The sequence below is a fragment of the Clinocottus analis genome, unplaced genomic scaffold, assembly GCF_023055335.1.
Source record: "Clinocottus analis isolate CAN_PGR_092001 unplaced genomic scaffold, fCliAna1.0.p SCAF_42, whole genome shotgun sequence".
In the NCBI taxonomy this organism is placed as follows: domain Eukaryota; kingdom Metazoa; phylum Chordata; class Actinopteri; order Perciformes; family Cottidae; genus Clinocottus; species Clinocottus analis.
The window spans coordinates 808,306-829,541 of record NW_027176176.1 but is presented as its reverse complement, the minus strand read 5'-3'; the positions used below and the strand labels follow the sequence as shown (position 1 = coordinate 829,541).

The following is a 21,236-nucleotide window of genomic DNA, read 5'->3' as shown; positions in this document are numbered from 1 at the left end:
AATCGTTCAATCTTCTCAGCAGAGTAGAGCGGGTAATTGCAGAGCGAGGCCAGCTTTTCTTTCCTTGTGATTGTCTTCCAGACAATGTGCTCTTGGCTTATTTGTGTGCTTTAGGCGTCTCATCTCTTCTCAGGTGATCTGGTTTATTGAAGCTCGGGTGTCCTTAGGCTTCCTCTCCCTGTATGCCGTATATTCACTGCTCATATTGTCCGTGTTGAAATGTGATAGAAAGTGTTTTTTATCAGTCTATCAGTTCAGTTTTCCTTGGTAGGAACGTTCTGACCTCAACATTTCAATGCCACAGAGCAGGAACCAGCGGACGAGCCCTCCCCCTCTGTTTGGACACAAAGCAGCAGCTGCGACACAGTATCTCCTCTCGCTTTAATGCCGATAAGAAAGTAGTCAAAATATGTTTGTTTGGGGGGCAAAGTTGGCCACGAGCTGAGAAACTATGCAGTGAATGGCAGACATTTTGCCTTTTATGGGCAAAGCAAAGGAATCCGGCTGCCTGCTTCCAGAGTAAACTTCATTTTGAAAAGAAAAGTCTGCCCTTTAACTTCACCCGGACAACACATATAGTACTGCCTTCTCTCGTGTGTGTGACCTGTGGTGCATGGGATCTCTATACAGCCATCGAGCCCATCTGAATGTGTGTTTTGCCCTTCAAAACATTTCCATGGAGACATGAAAAAAACTGTCGGTTAAAAAAAAAGGGAACATGTGGGTGAAGCAGAGCCAGAGCAGGGAGGAGGGGGCAGGAAGGGAGACGATGCTGAAGTGGGCCGGGCCTGAGAGAGCAGCTGAATGAGGGAGGAAAGCACAGTATAAGTTCCCAGCTTCCCGCTGCCAGCGTCACTTTCCAAGCCGGCCCGCCGCGAGTCTCCACAGTCTTCGCTCCATTCACTGCCGTGTCCAAACCTCTCCATCATGAGCTTCAAGAGATCCACCATGCAGAGCCGCACCACCCCCAAGTACAGCTCCGCCAGCATCTACGCCGGCGCTGGAGGAACGGGCTCCCGCATCTCCTCCAGCTCGGTGTCCTCCCTGCGCTCCGGGGCCCCGATGACCTCGTCCTCCTCCTCCTACAAGCTGAGCAGTGGGATGGGTGGAGGCATGGGTTCAGGGTTTGGAGGCGCCGGCGGGTCCTTTTCGTCCGGTGGTGGTGGTGCTGGTGGTGCTGGGATCATGGGCAACGAGAGGGGAGCCATGCAGAACCTCAACGACCGCCTGGCCAACTACCTGGAGACGGTGAGGAACCTGGAGCAGGCCAACAAGGAGCTGGAGACCAGGATCATGGAGGCCATGGAGAAGGGAGGGCCCACCTCCAGAGACTACAGCAAGTACCAGCCCATCATCGACGACCTGCGCAACCAGGTGAGTTAACTTAATCCTGACGTATTGGGTTAACTTAATGCTGACCTCCTGAGTTAACTTAACGCTGACCTCCTGAGTTAACTTAACGCTGACCTCCTGAGTTAACTTAATACTGACCTCCTGGGTTAACTTAATGCTGACCTCCTGAGTTAACTTAATGCTGACCTCCAGGGTTAACTTAATGCTGACCTCCAGGGTTAACTTAATGCTGACCTCCTGGGTTAACTTAACGCTGACCTCCTGAGTTAACTTAATGCTGACCTCCTGAGTTAACTTAATGCTGACCTCCAGGGTTAACTTAATGCTGACCTCCTGGGTTAACTTAATCCTGACGTATTGGGTTAACTTAATGCTGACCTCCTGGGTTAACTTAATGCTGACCTCCCGGGTTAACTTAACGCTGACCTCCTGGGTTAACTTAACGCTGACCTCCTGGGTTAACTTAATACTGACCTCCTGAGTTAACTTAATACTGACGTCCTGAGTTAACTTAACGCTAACCTCCTGAGTTAACTTAATGCTGACCTCCCGGGTTAACTTAATGCTGACCTCCAGGGTTAACTTAATGCTGACCTCCTGGGTTAACTTAATCCTGACCTCCTGGGTTAACTTAACGCTGACCACCTGGGTTAACTTAATCCTGACCTCCTGGGTTAACGAGGGAGGTTGAGTCTGACATGAAAAGCAGGAAGTGGAGGCTGCTGGTTGGAGAGACGGTCGATGACAGAGGATGTTTAAATGCTGGAGGCCTCTCAGTGCCATGAGTGCGTGTGGTCTCGTGTCGGTGTCTTGTCTCCATGAGTTCGCTCTTCATCTTCTGCCTCCCGTTATAAATGAAGAGGAGAACGTTGGCGCTGACGCCGGCAGCGTTTCCTTTGTCGGTTATCGAGTGTCGCGCATGAGAAAGAAGGGTGTGGCGGCCGAGCGCCAACCCTCCCCCATGAAACGTGTTTGTGCCACAAAGTGTCCAGAAGTTCCTCTGATGACTCACGAGGGCATCGCCGTGAGAGACGCTCTGCAGCGCAACACAAACCTCTAGCACACAAAAGCGTTACACACTTTCTGCTCGTAAATGTGGATTCTAGCAGCGCTCTGGTGTCGGGGGCCCTCAATGGGAAACAGATGTGTGGTAATGACACACAAAGGCTCTCGGGCTGCCAGCGTGTGTGTGTGTGTGTGTGTGTGTGTGTGTGTGTGTGTGTGTGTGTGTGTGTGCACATACGTGTGGTTGTATAACAATCAGCTTCAGTCTGCAGAGTCAAATGTCACATTCTTCGACAGACTCACGATCCTCAGTGTCCCAAAATGACCCAGAGTGGCGGTGTTGCTTTGTCTGCCTCCACACATAAAGACACAAGCATCCCCTTCTCCCCCGAGGCCGTTAACCCAAAATCATTCACGCACAAAGAATGTTGCATTCCCTGAACACATAAACAGACGAATTGGAGAGAAAGAAGGTCGTCTCGTGACTGATTCAGACAGGAAACCCACGATGCTAAAACAAACCAGGTTCTGTTCTTCCTCTGTTCCTGAGCTTCAGTTTGTGGTTCCTCTTTTCCCTGAATGGAGGATTCAATCATTCATCTGACTCTGAGGTGTTCATTGTCTCAAAAAGGGAAATCGTGATTCAAATCACGTGTTTAAAGCGGTCGCTGTGTGAAACGTCGCCACCTCGTGAGAGAGGCCTCTGGTCCAACAAGTGGCTTCTTTCAAAAAGAGCAAAACCACTGAAACTTTATTTTGCTTTTTCTGTCCAGATCTTCGATAAGATTGGTGAAAACGCTCGCTTCGTGCTCCAGATAGACAACGCCCGCCTCGCTGCCGACGACTTCAAAGTGAAGTAAGTGTTACTCACGTGGTTGTGTTTGTTTGTTACGCACTAAGAGTTCCTACAGTGCATGTGTCTACTGGAGCATCTGAGTCTGAAACACGGCAGCGCAGCATCCTGTAGCGAGTCGTTTGTGTGAACTCCCGCAGGTTCGACAACGAGATGGCGATCCGCCAGTCTGTGGAGGCCGACATCGGCGGGCTGAAGAAACTCATCGACGACACCAACATGACCAGGATGAACATCGAGAGTGAGATCGAAGCCGTCCGGGAGGAGCTGGCCTTCCTGAAGAAGAACCACGAGAACGTGAGTCCGCGGCGTCCTGCTGGAGGCTCGCACGGCTCTCACGCTGTGAGCGTGGCGCTCAGCTTCTCTCCCGCTGTCGCTCCTGTAGGAGGTGATGGAGCTGAGGAACCAGATCTCCCAGTCGGGCGTGCAGGTGGACGTGGACGCTCCCAAAGGCCAGGACCTGGCCCAGGTGATGGAGGACGTGAGGGGCAACTATGAGAAGATGGCCTTGAAGAACGCACAGGATCTCAAGCAGTGGCACGAGAACCAGGTGAAGCCGCCGCGCTGTTCATCGTGTGGAGTGCTGGTCTGCAGCCGCCTCGCTGGTTCGCTCACGCCTCTTCCTCGCGTCCCCGTCAGATTGCAGACGTGCAGGTGGTGGTGTCGCAGAACACAGAAGCCCTGCAGGGGGCGCAGATGGAGAGAAGCGACTCCAGCAGACAGATACAGACCCTGGAAATCGAACTGGCATCCCAACAGAGCTTGGTGAGCATGCACTTTACAAGGTTTTATAAGGTTTAACTGCAATATTCTTCTTGAAAATACCCTGACAACAAGGTAAGACCCTACTTTTCTCAAAGGTTGGAACTTTCCCATGTGTTCCTTTATTAAATTTGCTTGCGTAGAAACATCTTTGGCACACTTTTGATTCCTCCTTTTCAATCCTGTATCAGAAAGCCTCCCTGGAGGACACATTACGCAACACAGAGCAGAGAAACAACATGGAAATGGAGCGGTACAACGGCATCATCATGCATCTGGAGGCGGAGCTGACCAACCTGCGCGCTAACATCCAGAACCAGACGCAGGAGTACGAGGCGCTGCTCAACATGAAGATGAAGCTGGAGGCAGAGATTGGCACTTACAAGACTCTGATGGATGGGGGAGACTTCAAGTAAGATTTAGGTGGTGGAGGAAAAAACAGACCCAGGCAAGATGTTGATGTGACGGAGGTGAATATTAAAATCACTTATCATGGTTTGCATGGTTTAGCACGACTCTTCATGAAGCCAGGAAATGCTTCCACTCAGTTGAACATGAACAAATGAGTAAAACCCTGACGTCTGGTTCTCTTTGTGTCGTGCAGACTCCAGGACGCTCTGGATGAGCTGGCAGCCGCGAGCTAAATTGGAAGAAAGAATCCGGGACCCTCCCAACAAGGAAAGCAGAAAAACCCACAACTATTCATGATGGAAGAAATAAAGACATGCTGCTCCAATTATCTCAGCCCGTTTTGAACCGAGAGCACATTCTGTGTAAACCAGAGAGGATTCCAGCGTTTCAAAAGCATTGCCAAAATCAAAATGAATAAAAGCACTTGTTGACCCACAAGCGTGTCTCTTGTGCATTTGATATTCGTAGTGAGAACGTGTGTGTGCTGTTTTCTGATAGGTTGTTGTCATATTAATTGCATTACGTAAATTTGACCTAAATTGACTAATTATACAAACGGCTGATTGTTTTATTGGCTTAATTACAAACACAACATGCATTATTGTTTCCTGCATTCTGTAAGCTGCCTTCATCCCGTCCGTCCACTGGAGGGCAGAGAGACTTCAGGACCAGCAGACTCGTCTGCTTCAGTGTCGATGTGCAAACCACCAGCATTCACAGAGATGTTTCTGGTTGAAACTGCACAACATCCACTGATCTTTTACTCTGGTTTGCTCTCAATCAACGATTCTCATCAACAGCTTGTTCATAATCAGCTTTAAAGGCCATGTAAGTTTACACATACATGGACTCCAGTTTCACGCTTCTTACTTATATAAAAAACAATAAACAAGATAAATATTAAAAAGACAAAAAAGTCATTAAAGACAACATTAGTCAAAAAAAAGTGCAGATCGTCTGATTGTTGATCATCAGGGTTCACGGCCAAGAAGCTGTTCCTGTGTCTGCTGGTACAAAGCTCTGCAGCGCCCCCCAGAGGGGAGGAGGGGAACAGCCAGAGACCAGGGTGTGAGGGTCTACAAGGTGTGAGGGTCTACAGGGTGTGAGGGTCTACAAGGTGTGAGGGTCTGCACGGTGTGAGGGTCTACAGGGTGTGAGGGTCTACAGGGTGTGAGGGTCTGCACGGTGTGAGGGTCTGCAGGGTGTGAGGGTCTACAGGGTCTGAGGGTCTACAGGGTATACAGGGTCTAGAAGGTGTGAGGGTCTGCAGGGTATACAGGGTCTAGAAGGTGTGAGGGTCTGCAGGGTGTGAGGGTCTACAGGGTGTGAGAGTCTACAGTGTCTACAGGGTGTGAGGGTCTACATGGTCTACAGGGTGTGAGGGTCTACAGGGTCTACAAGGTGTGAGGGTCTACAGGGTGTGAGGGTCTACAGAGTGTGAGGGTCTGCAGGGTGTGAGGGTCTACAGGGTCTGAGGGTCTGCAGGGTGTGAGGGTCTACAAGGTGTGAAGGTCTACAGAGTGTGAGGGTCTGCAGGGTGTGAGGGTCTACAGGGTCTATAATGTGTGAGGGTCTACAGGGTGTGGGGGTCTGCAGGGTGTGAGGGTCTACAGGGTGTGAGGGTCTACAGGGTGTGAGGGTCTACAGGGTCTATAATGTGTGAGGGTCTGCAGGGTGTGAGGGTCTACAGGGTGTGAGGGTCTACAGGGTCTGCAGGGTCTACATCGTGTGAGGGTCTACAGGGTGTGAGGGTCTGCAGTGATCTTTCCAGCCCGCTTCCTGACTCTGGAGGTGTACTAGTCCCGGATGGAGGGCAGGCTGGACCCAGTAGTTCTCTCTGCAGACCTGCTGGGCCTCCTTATGGGGGGTGGAGGTGTTGCAGCATCTGCTGCAGTCCCATAATGACTGCAGCAGTTGACACTATGCATTGTTCTAGAGATTAACAAAGCAGCAGTGTACTTGTTTGTTGTTAGCACAGAAGTAGCATCTCCCTTTGCAGCTTTAACAAAATGCTGCTCACAGATTAATGCATTTGTCCAACACAGACACGGTGAGGGGAAAACGCAGCAGAGAAAGTAGAGTGAGCTCCAGCTCAGGAGTTAAACCTGCATCAGGATGAGTCTGTGCTCTTATCGCTGTGCGCAGCAACAGAACTGCAGAGGAAATCACTGATGCCAGGTAGGAATCATCACTTCAGAGAAGAAGAGTTTCTTACTGCAGAGCGTCGCTGAGATGAACATCAGCATCAGTCCAATAACATCCTCTGTAAACCATTAAAACGACAGCATTACAATGCAGTGTGGTAACATCCATCATGCTGATATTAGTCCTGCATGCTGCATGTATTTAAACATGTACATGCAGGAGTTATGTACTTCCACTAAGTGTATGCTTTCTCTTGATGTGCAGACATTTTATCTCATCGTTATTGTTGTTCATTTGTGACTTTTATATGAATTTACACATTGTGTAGTATTCTTCAGCTGTATTAGTCTGATGCTCGTTGTTTTGAAGTGTTGGCTCTATTTCTCACTGAGCGTAATAAAAAAGAAGTTACAGATATTACAGACAAAATATTGTAAAACAGGAATAGACAGAGCAGTGAGTCTGCTTCATAATGACAGATAAGGTAATATAAGATAATCCTTTATTAGTAAATAAAGATTTTTAAAAAATCAAGTAATAAAAATAAACAGTAGAACGGTCATAAAACAAAATTTAAAAAAACAGTAAGAAGAATATAAAATATACAGATGGAATAAACATTTGTACAAAAGTACTTAAACATAATTAAACATAAAAACATAACATAAAAATAGCACCCACAGCAAGTATTTTATTAAAACTGAACATAGGCAGCAAATCAGTGCTTTATCGGCATAAAAAGCACCAATAATAACCTAAAACAATGATATAAAGTCATCACAAACACATTGATTGACACATTGATGAAATATTTGAATGATATTAGGACAACGCAATATATCGGCTCCTTCTTGGGATCTTTGTTTTAAAGCTTCATGGATTCAAAGACGTCTACGAAAGATAAATAAATAACAAAAACCTGAAAGTTAAGCGAGCACGTGCCAGAGGAGTGAAACGTGCGCGTGGTGAGCTGCGCAGATGAACGCGCGAAGGGCGGAGACAGGCCCGTGAACGGCGATGCGCGCTCCCGACAATAAACCTCTGACGCCTTCATCCGGGAACTTCAACGAACTCGTTCTCCAACATGGCGGCGTCAGGTGAGGCTTATGAGGGTGAACGCTCCGGGTCGGTTCGGTGGGATTTCGGGGGCTTTACGCCGCGATACGAAGGCGCTCGTGTAGTTCCGGGCTCGTTAAAGTCTCGTCTCGACGGTTCGCGTCGTTGTCCCGCGCGTTTAAACCGGCCGCTCGGTTGTTTTGGCCCGGGACCGACCTGACGGTTTCCCCCCCGAATGCTACAGATTACATGTGGTATTTTCCTGTGAGCGAACGGGTCGTTCCGATGCGTTTCCCCGCCGCGTTGGACGCCGCGCGACACGTTGTGAAATGCCGCTAACGGCGTGCACGCCGCATGCCCGTGTCGGGAGCTCGCCGCGGCGCCGGGAGCAGACACGCATCGGCCGGGGCGCAAGCGCGTTTCAGCGGAGGAGGAGTTGGGGCCGAGCAGTCCGCGCTGCCCGAGGACTCTCCCCCACGTGTGCAGCCTAGCTCCCCGGTGTCCGCGCTTGGCGGCGCGGGGCCGCGCGGCCCGGCGGGTCCGCTCTGGAAACACTTGTCCGGGCCGCGTCGCAACTTTCTTTGCGCGTTCCCACCCCGGGAGCGAGCGGGTCCTGCCGCGGCCGATGGCGCACTTGGATCCTGGCGCCGCGACGTGCACTAGGCCCTAAACCCTAAACCCGAGCCTGCTCAACGCGATACCTCCCTCGTCAGCACTCCTTCGCGCACAGAAGCGCAAACAAAAGCGATCTGCGGCTGGACGCAAACAAACCGCGTGCCTGCGCCTTCCTGCCGGTTACGCTCCCGGTGGTGCCGCCAGAAGTGATCGTTCTGCGGCGCTAAAAGGAGCCATGGAGCCGGCAGCGTGTTGCCTTCCTCTTGGAGAGGGGATGAGCCGTGGAGGCCGGTCCGGCCTGCTGCGTGTAAACAGTGACTGCGCGTTATCTCCTGTGTGTGTGTGTGTGTGTGTGTGTGTGTGTGTGTGAGCAGGTTCTGTCCCGGTGTGTGTAAAGAAAGCCCTGACAGCTGGGCTTCACCATAAAGCTCACAGACCGCCTGGACGAGCCCATTATTTGTGCTGCACCAGACCAAAACAAGCCAGCTCTGTGTAGAGCTGTGTGTCCCCCATGTGTAACGCTTTGCTATTCAATCGCACACTGTGACACACACACACACACACACACACGGGATCCAGTGGGCTGGTGGTGTGTTATTGGTTCTTGCATTGAACCAACAGAGACCGGCCTTTTTGTGATCCGCTGCCCGGCAGGCCGCTCCCAGTCGGCTTTCCAATAGGAAAATAAGTCAGCCGTTGGCACGTTGTCGCCCGTTCAACAGAGAAAGAGACGCACAAACACACACCGATGTGTGTTTGTTTCAGAGCTTTAATCTCACAGCTTTGCATGTTGTAATAGTTCATTGATTGCAAGACGGCGTCACATACGAGGCGGTGCAGCCGTCTGACGTCACCGCTTTGACGCCGTAATCGTTAATTTACTATTTCTAATTTTCCAAATAAATGGGTTCATTTTATTGCGTATAAACGCTATAATAAAGGCTTTAACGTCGTCCTTGACAGATATCCGTATAGACAACCAACCTGCATCCCTAACTGCACTGTGTCCACCTCCCCTCCAGCTAAGAAGAAGAATAAGAAGGGGAAGACCCTCACCCTGACCGACTTCCTGGCAGAGGACGGGAAGGGACCCAGCAACGCGCCCCCCAGCTACCCGGCCAAGTCCACCAGCTGGGCCGACGAGACCGACGACCTCGACGGAGACGGTGAGCACACACGGACCCACACACACGGACCCACACACACGGACCCACACACACACACACACACACACACACACACACACACACACACACACACACACACACACACACACACACAATGAGATTTCACCTCGCAAACCTGCGATCTGTCTCGCGTCTTTCCATCTAAGGAAAGCTCGATCAATATGAAAATGCAGCCGACTGTAACGTGATGTTGCAGAGCGTCTTAAGATGTGCAGCAGCAAGAAGGACTTCTACTCAGCGCTTCACAATATATTCACGGTTATAGCGACCGTATATTATTTAAGAAATACAATACGAGTGAACTCACCACTGGACTGTTCTAGTGCTTTGAGAGGAATCCAGTAACATTATTATACAGATATTAAACTTGTGTTATCAAAAACACAATCGTGTTGGTCGTACATTCATTTATCTCTATGATCTGTTAGTTATGAACTGTTGTTCGCTGGGTGGAGTTTCTTGTGTTGCTCATATTGCTTTGAGGCTTGTGTAACATTGTCGTTTTTCTTCTGCATAATGTTAATGTGTTTACTCTGAATTCTGCGTTATACTGCAAAAAGCCAGAGGGTGTGCAACCAAAACATCCTGTGGAGAGTCAAAGAGCGTCATCCTGACAGACTGAAAGAGACAGACACTAAACTCCACCCTGCGAGGAGGGATTGTTATGCTCTGTAAAGTAATATCTCGTATTCATGGAGTGTTTTATTGCCTTTGTACAAGTGAAGTATCACTGTGCGTAATAAGGAAACAAAGGTTGAATATCCTGTAAACTGATTTAGCTGCAAAGTATTTCCTTAAATTTAATTCAGTGAATGACTGCGGTGTGAGGTTGGACCGTGTCCAGGAAGTAGACTGGACCCGGTCTGCTCGCTGCACGGTACGCAAGGACCGACATGAAGCGGACGTTCACCAGTGACCAGCGGAGGAGTCGTGTAGTTCAGTCCGCTGCTGCGTTGAGGACGAGCTGCTGAAGCAAAACCAGCCGTCCTTCCATCAGGGACTAGTGACGTGAAGGCTGCTGCGGTCCGGAGGTGCACGGCTACTCGCGGCGTCTTCGTACAAACGAATCCGGCTGCATTTCTTTCCCCATCGGGTTTCCTTGCTGTGACGTCTTCATCAGAACAAAGATCAGGTCCTCTGATGTTTTGGTTCTGTTTGTCTGAGACCTCCTCTCTCTCTCCTCCCCACAGTTTCCACCTCGTGGCACACGGAGGAGGATTCCCGGGGTCCGTCCATCGACCGCTCCATCCTGCCCACGGCGCCGCGCTCGGCCCGGGAGCCCAACGTGGACCGGTCCCGCCTGCCCCGCAGCCCTCCCTACACGGCCTTCCTGGGCAACCTGCCCTACGATGTCAGCGAGGAGTCCATCAAGGACTTCTTCCGTGGCTTGGCAGTAGGTGACACACACACACACACACACACACACTCACACTCACACACACACACACACACACACACTCTTTGTTGCTCTTGGCTGGAGTTTTACATGATGACCTGAACATCCTGCGAAACCTGTTTTGTTTAGTTCAATTTCACCTGTAATTTAAATATTTATCTTTAAGTATTTTCTCCGCTGGCTTCGCTGAGACTCTTTTGCTGTCGTCTTTATGTTTATATACAAGTGTATTAGATTATTTTACAAGAGCACAGTGTAAACAAGTTCAGTTTAAAGCATTATGTTAAGAAAAATAACAAGTATGGATTGAATTAAAGAACCAAACGATTATTTTTATATTCACACCGGTCAATTTAAATGAATGTTTGCTGTGAGTCAATGTTATTATTGATGCGTTCACTTTCATTACTCTATGTTGCTGCTGTTGAAGATTTAATTTGAATTACTTTAAAGATTATGATTCTTAAAACATAAATTAAATTGGCCTGATTGTCAAATAAATGTAGTGACATTTAATTTCCCTTCTAGCTATATCATTTGAAAATACTCCAGTTTAGCAACTTAAACTAAAGTTGAAGCAGCTTTCAGTCGATCTGAAACACTCATTTTAAATTTGAGGTTAAACGATTCCAACGTCGACCAACTTTGTTCCATGTTGTGAATTTGCTGCTCTCGTTGTTTCCTGGTCGTGTTTAAGTGAACCTCATCGTGCTGCTGCAGATGGTTCTGTGTTCTCCTTTAGATCTCTGTGTTCTCTCATGGTTCTGTCTCCTCCTCCATCAGATCAGTGTGTTCTCATGGTTCTGTGTTCTCCTTCACAGATCAGTGTGTTCTCTCATGGTTCTGTGTTCTCATGGTTCTGTGTTCTCCTCCTCCAGATCAGTGTGTTCTCATGGTTCTGTGTTCTCCTTCACAGATCAGTGTGTTCTCTCATGGTTCTGTGTTCTCATGGTTCTGTGTTCTCCTTCACAGATCAGTGTGTTCTCTCATGGTTCTGTGTTCTCATGGTTCTGTGTTCTCCTCCTCCAGATCAGTGCGGTGCGTCTTCCTCGAGAGCCCAGTAACCCCGAGCGGCTGAAGGGCTTCGGTTACGCTGAGTTTGATGACGTGGACTCTCTCCTGAGGGCCCTGAGCCTCAACGAGGAGGTGAGAAGATCAATAAACTTTATTTAAACTAACGCCACGGACAGAGAATCCCAGTCGTCGTCTTCTTCTCACACCAATGTAAACGGCACAATGACCAGCGACTTGTTCCCGCCAACAGAACCTGGGGAACCGAAGGATCCGGGTAGACATTGCAGACCAGTCGAATGATAAAGGTACGCGCTCTCCTCCTCCTGGCAGGGAACATTTCCTCCTCCCTTCTCGCTGTAACTAACCGTCACGTCTCCACCCAGAGAGAGACAACGGCTCCATGGGAGGCCGGGACCGCGGCCGCATGTCGGACCTCGGGCCCGACAAGACGGACTGTGCGGACTGGAGGGCTCGTCCCAGTTCAGATGCCGACGACGGACCCCCGAAGAGAGAGGAGGCCTTTGGAGAGAGTGAGTCAGTCTGATCCCAGGATGTGGTTTCATAGGCAGTTCTTTAATGGAGTATCAATCAAAGATACTCGTTTTGGTACAGCAGGGAAAACAAAGACGATGCAGAAAATGTTTATTTGGAAAATGATTATTAAGCACCTGCTTTAACCGTCAATGCACTTCCAGCATATTGGGATCATAAATATTCTAATAAGACGGAACAGAAATGCCTGAAAGTTAAAGTATTTCTGGTTCTGCAACATCAGAAGACGTTCATGGGACTAAAACGATGCCTGCAGAGGGGCTCGAGCACGTTCAGCTTTGAATGATTAGATTGATTATTGCAATGATTAGTTAACCCGAGCAACTCTTCAAAGTGTCCAAGTTCCCTCCATAAATCAATGGTTGTGCCACATTTTGGCAAAATGTAGGACGTTCAGTTGCTTTGCTGTTCCAGTCTCTGCATCTCATGTCTGCACCCTGTCAGCGTTTCATGAGCAGAGAGATCCCACAAGTCAACGTCCTGGTTCTTTCAGGATCACGGGACCGCTTCGAGTCGGACCGCTTCGGCTCCAGAGACGGCGGCTCCAGAGACGGACCGCGGCGAGACCGCTACGACGACCGCGACCGCAGAGACTACGATAGAGGAGGTGTGTGTCTGGGCTCCACTGGGACCCTCAGCAGCGCTTTGCTTTCCTGATCGTGAAGCTCACAAAGTAGTTTTTGACACGCCGCCATGCCACTTCTCTCCTGCCGCCCTTCCAGGTTTTGACTCTGGTTCAGGTTCAGGAGGTCGGCGCGCCTTCGGCACCAGCTACCGCCGCGACGACGACAGTCGAGGCGGCGGCTACCGCCGCGATGACGACAGCCGAGGAGGCGGCGGCTTCGGCGGCGGCTACCGCCGTGACGACGACAGCCGAGGAGGCGGCGGCTACCGCCGCGATGACGACAGCCGAGGAGGCAGCGACCGCTACGGGGAGGGCAACAGTGACAGTAAGAGCTCAACATGCAAAACCGTTTCCACAGAGTCCGTTTCTTATCATTTCAGCCACTTATTAATGATCTTTATCGCTGTTCTCACGTCAGCTTCTGTGCTGAGACCCAAGTTGGTTCTGAAGCCGCGCAGCGTGCTGAAGGACGAGGAGGGCGGCAGCAGCGGCGGCGGCGGCGGCGGGGGATCTTCCTCAGCTGCACCGCCGAGCTCCGGCAGCAGGACCTCGTCCATCTTTGGTGCCGCCAAGCCAGTGGACACAGCAGCCAAGGAGAGGGAGGTGGAGGAGAGGCTGAAGAAGGAGGAAGAGAGGCTGCAGAGGCAGCTGGAGGAGGACAAAGGCCGGGGACCCGACAGAAAGATGCGAGACAGGTCAGAGGACATGAGATGACGACTCAATTTGTGATGGATTAGGACTTTGTTGTTTAGGATAAAATACATTTCTGGGATTCAACTGTTGCACTGAATGACGTCAAGGGGACAGAAGGCATTTCTTCTTCTTTTACACTTGTGGAGTGTCTGAAAGATTACTGCATTAACGTTACATGATGACAAGAATCTGTGATTAAGTGGAAAACATTGTTGTGTGGAGTCCCACTTAATGAAGGGTTCATGTGAGTAATCCCTGTGAACCACTGCAGCGTTTATCTGAAGAGCAGCAGCACACAGTTTGTCTCTCGACTCTAGAAGTCGATGCAAAGTAACACAATAGTTTGCGTGTTTCTTGTATCGATACACGGAAGTCGAGTATGGATCGTTTGTGTAATCAATGATGGGAGGCATCGGATGAAGACACGGCAGATGCCTCGTCCATGAAAACCAAACGTCTGCACTTCATGTCACTCGCAGGGATTTTTGGGGACTTTGGGATTATAAAAGTATAAAGCAGAAATACTGTTTGTTTTCATGGTGGATGCAGAAATGAAAACTCTTTGCAGAGAGATGAATCACAGAGATAAGCCCCGCCCCCTCAATGATTGACGTGTCATACAGGCTGAACACTTTATCTTATTAGATGAAATATGTTGACAGTTTTCCTTTGGCGACGATTTCCGGTTGAAAAAAAGAAATACATCGCAATATATCAAAATACTCTGTATCACAGGATCGTGATAACATCGTATCAGGACTTAAGTATCGTGATAACATCGTATCAGGTCTGAAGTATCGTGATAACATCGTATCAGGTCTGAAGTATCGTGATAACATCGTATCAGGTCTGAAGTATCGTGATAACATCGTATCAGGTCTTAAGTATCGTGATAACATCGTATCAGGTCTTAAGTATCGTGATAACATCGTATCAGGTCTGAAGTATCGTGATAACATCGTATCAGGTCTGAAGTATCGTGATAACATCGTATCAGGTCTGAAGTAGCGTGATAACATCGTATCAGGACTTAAGTATCGTGATAACATCGTATCAGGTCTTAAGTATCGTGATAACATCGTATCAGGTCTGAAGTATCGTGATAACATCGTATCAGGTCTTAAGTATCGTGATAACATCGTATCAGGACTTAAGTATCGTGATAACATCGTATCAGGTCTTAAGTATCGTGATAACATCGTATCATTGGACCTCTGGTGATTCCCACCCTACTATTCTCAGAACTGTCACCCTTTTTTTAAACATATTTTTAATTTGTTTTCAGGGACCCGAGCTGGCGCACTGAAGAAACTCATACTCAGCGTTCTCGCACAGGAAGTGAGTCTTCCCAGCCAGGAAGTACTTCTGGAAGAGGTGAGCTTCAGCTCTGCTGCGTCTCTTCATACACCTGAAGGGGCGGCGTTGAGCTTCTCTCTGGCCGTGTGGATGTGTGTTTGAGTACCTTCTAAAAGAAGCGCTGCCCTCCAGTGGTGACGGGTGGAAGTGACACGGTGGTAACGCGGCGCTCCTCTCCTCCTCCTCCTCCAGGCTCCCGGTGTCGAGACAGCGAGCGCTCTGGAGAGAACGAGGTGTTCGGCGGGAGGGAAGGGGAGCCCTCCTCCCCCGGCACCTCACCGCTGCCCCCCCCCTCCAGCTGCTCCAAGGAGCCGCTGAAGGTGATGCCTGCGCCTCCTCCCAAGGAGAACGTCTGGGCCAAGAGGAGCGCCGCCAGCACGGGCTCCAGCGAGGGAGACAGCCGGCCTCCGGTCTCCCCCGTCTCCCCCAGCGGCGCCGCTCCTCCCAAGCTCAGGTGAGGAGTTAGAAACGCTCATTTCAGCCGGCAAAGGCTGGTGGAAACGTCGAGCTTGTGTCTTCTGTGACTTCCCGCTGATTTGTTCTTACTTTCTCTTCAGCTCCCCGAGTTCTGCAGATGAAAGAGAATCTGGAAACGGTAAGACCGATGAGTGAGAGCGCTCGCCCGACCCAGACTTAAATGAGCAAACATGTCAGCTATAGAAGGTCTGGACAACAGCAAAGGAAACTGAAGGACAGTTTTATAACTTACATCCACAATCATGTGGTGATGTCAATGAGGCGACCAGCTGTTAGACCCCTCTACCCATCAACGGGGCCAGTGGAGAGCTCATGTGATGTTAATCAGAACGGTTACAACCTCTAGTCTGGTCATCTTAAACCTCCACAGTGAAGTCTAATAACTGGACTTCAGTCATTAGTTTCAGGAGTTTTTTCCCAGAGGTAGTGAAGTGAAATGTTTGGCGTGTTGAGCTCCATCAGCAGTTCATCCAGGAGCTTTTGAGGGTTTCATTTTAGCTGAAATGTAAATGGGTTAAAGGAAAGGCATGAAGCCGTCAGTAAAAGGTCAAACGCCCCACAGGGAGTCCGGTCCTCTGTCCTCACAGCAGTCCTATCAGGACCTGATGTGTCTTCTCTCAGGTCCTGGAGCAGAGTTCCTCCACTGGGAGCACTGAAACATGTCGACATGATGCATCGTACGCTGCAGGAGAACATGCACTATTCTGATGTGAGGCGTAAATTATAAAATGTACCTCCATGATTTGCAGGACATGTTTGTTTCTTCTTGCTCTGGAAACCTTTGGCACAGCTTTCCAGACATTGTAAAATCTAAATTCAAAGCGGCGCCGCTGAGCTCCTCATCCGGCCCTCAGGGGCCGGAGCGTGTTGTGAGTGTGCTCTGCCTTGTGAAAGTCCAACAACCCTCCCTTAGCTCACCTGTCTGGATTCTCCTTTAAGATGAGAACAAGGCTGACGGTATGCGTCGGGACCGAGGGCCCCCGCGGGCGCGAGGGCCGCCCGGAGCCGGGCGGGGCCGAGGAGAGGGGCCCAACAGAGACCGGAGGAAGGAGGCGGACAGGTCAGCCACCCGGAGCGCCTCACCCGACTGGGAGAAGGTTTACTGGGCATCTGTAAAGAATGGCCTCTGCTCAGTTCCACCATAGCGACCAAATCTAGAGCTAGGACACCAATTGGACCTGAAATCTTGACTTTTCCTCTTGACAGTGAGAACTGAGCACAGTGTGAACTGGGTGCCGAGCAGCTTTCAGATGATGAGAGCAGTTTGCGCTCCTTTAGTTGTGTCTTTTGGCTGTGTGTGTTTGAGGATTCACAGCACTGAGGCTGCCGCTAGATTTTAACCTCAGTGTTCGCTCTGATTGTAGAAAGGATAACAGAAGAGACCGAGACTCCAGACCACCCCCAGAGCCAAAGAAATTTGAAGGATCCCCAACCCCTGTAAGTCCTTCTCTGCCAAGGATTAGACTCCACCCAAGTTACAGTCCATTGCAGGGTTTCCCTCCGGCCTGCAGCAGTTGTAGCCGTGCTCCCGAGCTTCATAGAGCCCTCCTCCTCCTCCCTGAACGCTGACATGTTGTGTCTCTTGCATGCGCTGTGCAGCGTCTCTGACCCTGCGTCTGTTTCGCCTGCAGAAGTTCAGCTCAGCCAGTAAGTACGCCGCTCTGCTGATGGAGGGAGACGACGCAGAGGACGTAGAGTAGAGAAGAAGAAGACGACACGACGGCCCCGACGCGCAGAACAAGAAGAAGAAGAGGAGGAAGAGACGACGCAGACAAATTAATCTCACATAGCTTATGAAAAAACTCCTCACATGGAAGAGGCTCCTGGGAGGACATCACTCCCTCCTTCCTTTCCTCCTACATATCTGTCCTTTTTCTTTCCCCTCCCTCCCTCCCTCCCTCTCTCCTCCCCCCTCCCTTCAGGACTATTCAGCTTCTTAAGAGTAGTCGCATACTGGACTTGTTTTAAATGGAAAAGGAGTAGCTGACACATGAAAAAAAAGTGATGGATAACATTGAATTAATTGTAATAAATAAATGGAAAAAGTGGGGAAGAAATTAATTTGTATATTTGTGGATCACACATGTGATGATGAGAAGTTTACCAAGTGGAACCTGTTTCAATATCTCATTAATTAAGATAAATCCACCATCAAATGCATTAATATGCATTAATATTAGTTATTATAGAATTATTTTCACCTGAATGCATTTTTATTCATAAGCTGTTCATGAATATTGTGTCTTCTGATGCTGGATGTTGAGGTTCCTCGTGTGCGGCGTCACGTAGCGTAGCATCGTCATGTAGCGTAGCATCGTAGCGTAGCATCGCTTCAGCGACGCGTGAAGGACTCCAGTATTGATCGTGTGTTAATAGAGAAATCAGCCGCTTCCCGTCTCTCTGGACTTTGTGCCGTCGTCCTCCATCAGAACCAGAACCGGCTCGGACCGGTTGCCGCCGCCGTCTCTCTCTCTCTCTCTCTTCCAGGAGCGAGTCACTGATGTTTGGGGGAAGTCTGGAGTTGCCTGTGTGAGGATTTCCATGAACATGTCTTCCAATTTTCAATAAATTGGGGTCATTATGTGCGTTGGTATAGTATGTGGTTATTTCTGCTGCCTGGGGGGCTTCAGGGGTCCAGAACCAGAACATCCCGACACCTGTGACCACCTGTCACGGTCGCGACCACCTCGCTGCCACGACGTCATCAAACGAGTCATTTGGTACAACAACAACAACAAAGTGGTCTCTCCTGGTGTGGTCTGAGGGACGGAGACCTGTCCTCTGTTTATCAGCCCAGACCCCCCTGAGGTCCAGCAGCTGGTCGGGGTCCTGCTGGGCGCCAGACTCTCAGGCCGGCGCCGGGCTGGAGGCTGGGCGCCGGAGGCCTGCGCCCAGCAACACCAGTGCTGCTGCTGGGCCATCAGCTGAGATCTCCACAGGTTGTGGGCTGAAGCTCTGGGATTTAACACCAGAGTCTCTGAAGGAAGAGAGCTGTTGGGACCAGAAGTTGTTCTACAGCTTATTGTCTCAACGTCCGTCTGGAAGGAAACCATGTGAAACATCTGGGTGAAGAAAACTAAATTCATCTTTAGCATTTTATACTCATGTTTTAGTTACTGTTGACTTCCTACAAACAGACATGTTCATACTTTAAAACACCAAGTGATGAGCTTTACTTCACCGGCAGCAACATGGAAGTGTTATATTGTGTGTGTGTGTGTGTGTGTGTGTGTGTGTGTGTGTGTGTGTGTGTGTGTGTGTGTATCGGTGTATCGGTGTATATATAGTTACATGTTGTCCTCTTTATCTCCTCTTGCGGTTCATCTGAGCTGTAACGACATGTGAGGTTCATGATACTCTCCCCGTGTATCTATTGCACACGTTAATGCATGCTATTCTTACACTGCAGGCATTCCTTTTACCTCGTACACACACACACACACACACACACACACACCACCATGTGTCCTGCAGCAGCTGTCCATGCAGGAGCTCCTCCACCTTTCCCCTGCAGCAGGACTCTGGTCTGCGTCAGCCGGTCCCTCATGGCGGATCAAGTGGACCGGGTTCTCTTTCTGAATCAGGACTGTGATGCAGAGGCCCAGTGAGGTCACTGATCCTCTAACTTATTACTTCTAACTAACTAAAGCTGCACGCTGTTAGCTGTTGGCTAACACAGCGTAGCTCACGGCTCAGACGCTCACTGGCCATCGTCCACCCAGAGGCTGAGAAAGAGATGATTGTTGCAGAGACTCCCTCCACGACCTAAAACCTCCAGCGTGAAGCAGAACCAGCTCACAGTAACACTGTGTGTGTGTGTGTGTGTGTGTGTGTGTGTGTGTGTGTGTGTGTGTGAGAGACTCTGAAGAGATTTAACTATTGGAGAAGCAGATCTAAAATACAACACAGAGCCGTCATTGTGTTGACTCCAGCGGAGAGCAAAGAGGAAGGAGAGAACATTCTTGTTGTCATGAGTTTATGAAACCGGGTCTCAGGGTTCATCGCGTCCACGGAGACGCAGAGATCCTGTTCTCCTGTTCTCCCGTTCTCCTGTTCTTCACCTCCTCACGACAAGCTGACGGCAGCGTTCCGGTCGAGAGGGATGACGTGTGGAAGAAGCTCCATCGACTCCCCCACGAGGAAGAGGAGGGCTGGAGGGGATGAAGGGGAGCCAAAGGAAAAGAGGGAGGGCCTGACGTCAACAAGTCAAAACAGCTGCCCCTTCTCCCCCATGGAGAGAGGGAAGAGGAGCCTGATGGAGGGAGGGAGGGAGGGAGGGAGGGAGGAAAGAGAGGAGGGTCTGTCAGAGCGGAGAGAGAGAGAGAGGCCTGTGAGACGTCTGAGGCTCTGTGGAGAAGAGAGGAAGGGGAGTGTGAGGAAAGGGAATCGTGTAAGAGGAGAGTCTGTGCTCTGTGACACTTTCTGGAGGGGTGAGAGGAAGAGGAGGAGGAGGAGGAGGAAGGGGGAGTCATCTGGGGTGGATTTCAAGGCAGGACAGGCTGTCAGAGAGAAGGGCAGAGGTGTGAGGAGTCACTGGGGGAGAAGGAACATGTTGGAGAGGAAGACCTCCAGAACATGAGGCGCTGAGGAGGAAGAGGAGGAAGAGGAGCTTCTGGAGTGGAAGGATCGGATAAGAGTAGCAGAACATAAAGACAGGAGGACAGCATGGGCTGCATTCACAGCACCGGCGGGCTGAAGGCCCGCGGACCCGATACTGAGCCAAGAGGAACCCCCACGGAGCTGCACCCCGACACCCTGCTGCTGGAGGTGAGTCAACCTGCAGAGAGCATGAGGGGTGAGGGGTGAGAGCATGAGGGGTGAGAGCATGAGGGGTGAGAGCATGAGGGATGTACAACACTGCTGAGTGTTCATCACTCTGTCATCTGGACTTCACCTCATTGGTAGACACAAAGAAATCTAAAGAATCACCTCCATGAGACACCAACGTCTCTCTCTCTCCATCTCTCTCTCTCTAGCAGCGTTAACCATCACATACACAAGGTGTGCGTAGCGGCGGGGGGTCGTGTGTGTCGTGTGTGTCGTGTGTGTCGTGTTCATTGTGGTCCTGCGTGAGAGGAATCACATTGTGTGTCAGGAGGTTCATCTCGTCCCTCGTTGTCTCGTGCGTGACGACTCAACACAACGCCAGTGGGATCGCAGGCGAGGAACGATGGAAATAGCTCCAGAGCGGCGGACGATCCACTTGATCCCTGTTGACCGAGCCTCTGGGGGTCAGAGGTCAGGAGGAAGTGGTTTGGGTTACTGTCAGGTTCTGACCCGCCGGCTGCTGGAACCAGCCCTGAGCCTGCAGGACTTTATAGAGGCTGAAGTCAAAGAAGTCTGCTGGTTTAGCACCGGAGTGAGTGTGTGAGTGTGTTTGTGTGCGTGTCAGTGTGCGTGTGTGCGTGTGTTCATGTGCGTGTCTGTGTGTGTGTGTGTCCATGCCAAAGTATGATAGCATGGTCCCAGCTGAATGGGTGGACTCTGCAATGGAGAGGAATGAAATGTGTCATACAAGCAAACAGTCCAGGAGTTCTCTGTTGATTGTGTTGTCTGTTTCTCTCTGTCCCTTACACACACACACACACACACACACACACACACACACACACACACACACACACACACACACACACACACACACACACACACACACACACACACTCATTCATTCCCACACCTATTTTCAGCATTTTCATGGCTGTTTGGAGGTGACACCCCCGACTCATGCAGGTT

At 50.2% G+C, this 21,236-nt stretch overlaps 3 protein-coding genes across 9 annotated transcripts in view; all 3 read left to right on the top strand.

Annotated features, from left to right (window-relative positions):
- The first annotated feature begins 869 nt into the window (after positions 1–869).
- LOC137801659 (keratin, type I cytoskeletal 18-like) lies at positions 870–4,814 on the top strand. 2 transcript variants are annotated; one of them, XR_011079899.1, is made up of 7 exons: positions 870–1,374; positions 3,132–3,214; positions 3,352–3,508; positions 3,597–3,761; positions 3,851–3,976; positions 4,165–4,443; positions 4,578–4,814. XR_011079899.1 is itself a non-coding variant. In XM_068599001.1 (7 exons), the coding sequence occupies exons 1-7, from the start codon at positions 928–930 to the stop codon at positions 4,615–4,617; spliced, it is 1,239 nt and encodes a 412-aa protein (XP_068455102.1). In that variant the 5' UTR covers positions 870–927; the 3' UTR covers positions 4,618–4,814. The 2 variants fall into 2 exon arrangements, 1 of the variants encoding a protein (XP_068455102.1); XM_068599001.1 differs by having other exon boundaries at positions 4,165–4,385.
- Positions 4,815–7,538: 2,724 nt separating this feature from the next.
- eif4ba (eukaryotic translation initiation factor 4Ba) lies at positions 7,539–18,008 on the top strand. Of its 4 annotated transcripts, none has more exons than XM_068599042.1 (15): positions 7,539–7,626; positions 9,223–9,366; positions 10,578–10,780; positions 11,813–11,929; positions 12,048–12,102; positions 12,181–12,327; positions 12,843–12,956; positions 13,072–13,299; positions 13,393–13,669; positions 14,953–15,041; positions 15,216–15,477; positions 15,581–15,618; positions 16,440–16,560; positions 16,865–16,937; positions 17,132–18,006. In XM_068599042.1, exons 1-15 carry the CDS (start codon positions 7,614–7,616, stop codon positions 17,198–17,200), a joined length of 1,950 nt encoding a protein of 649 aa, XP_068455143.1. In that variant the 5' UTR covers positions 7,539–7,613; the 3' UTR covers positions 17,201–18,006. The 4 variants fall into 4 exon arrangements, with proteins under 4 accessions (XP_068455143.1, XP_068455142.1, XP_068455144.1 ...); XM_068599041.1 differs by lacking the exon at positions 7,539–7,626 and adding an exon at positions 8,421–8,514 and having other exon boundaries at positions 17,132–18,007; XM_068599043.1 differs by lacking the exons at positions 7,539–7,626; positions 16,440–16,560 and adding an exon at positions 8,421–8,514 and having other exon boundaries at positions 17,132–18,008.
- Positions 18,009–19,991: 1,983 nt separating this feature from the next.
- LOC137801686 (tensin-2-like) overlaps positions 19,992–21,236 on the top strand; it is a 24,180-nt gene continuing 22,935 nt past the window's right edge. For all 3 annotated transcript variants that reach the window (XM_068599034.1, XM_068599035.1, XM_068599033.1), the window contains exon 1: positions 19,992–20,267. In XM_068599034.1, coding sequence (XP_068455135.1) covers positions 20,166–20,267 — 102 coding nt within the window. In that variant the 5' untranslated portion in view covers positions 19,992–20,165. The remainder of the gene's footprint in view (positions 20,268–21,236) is intronic.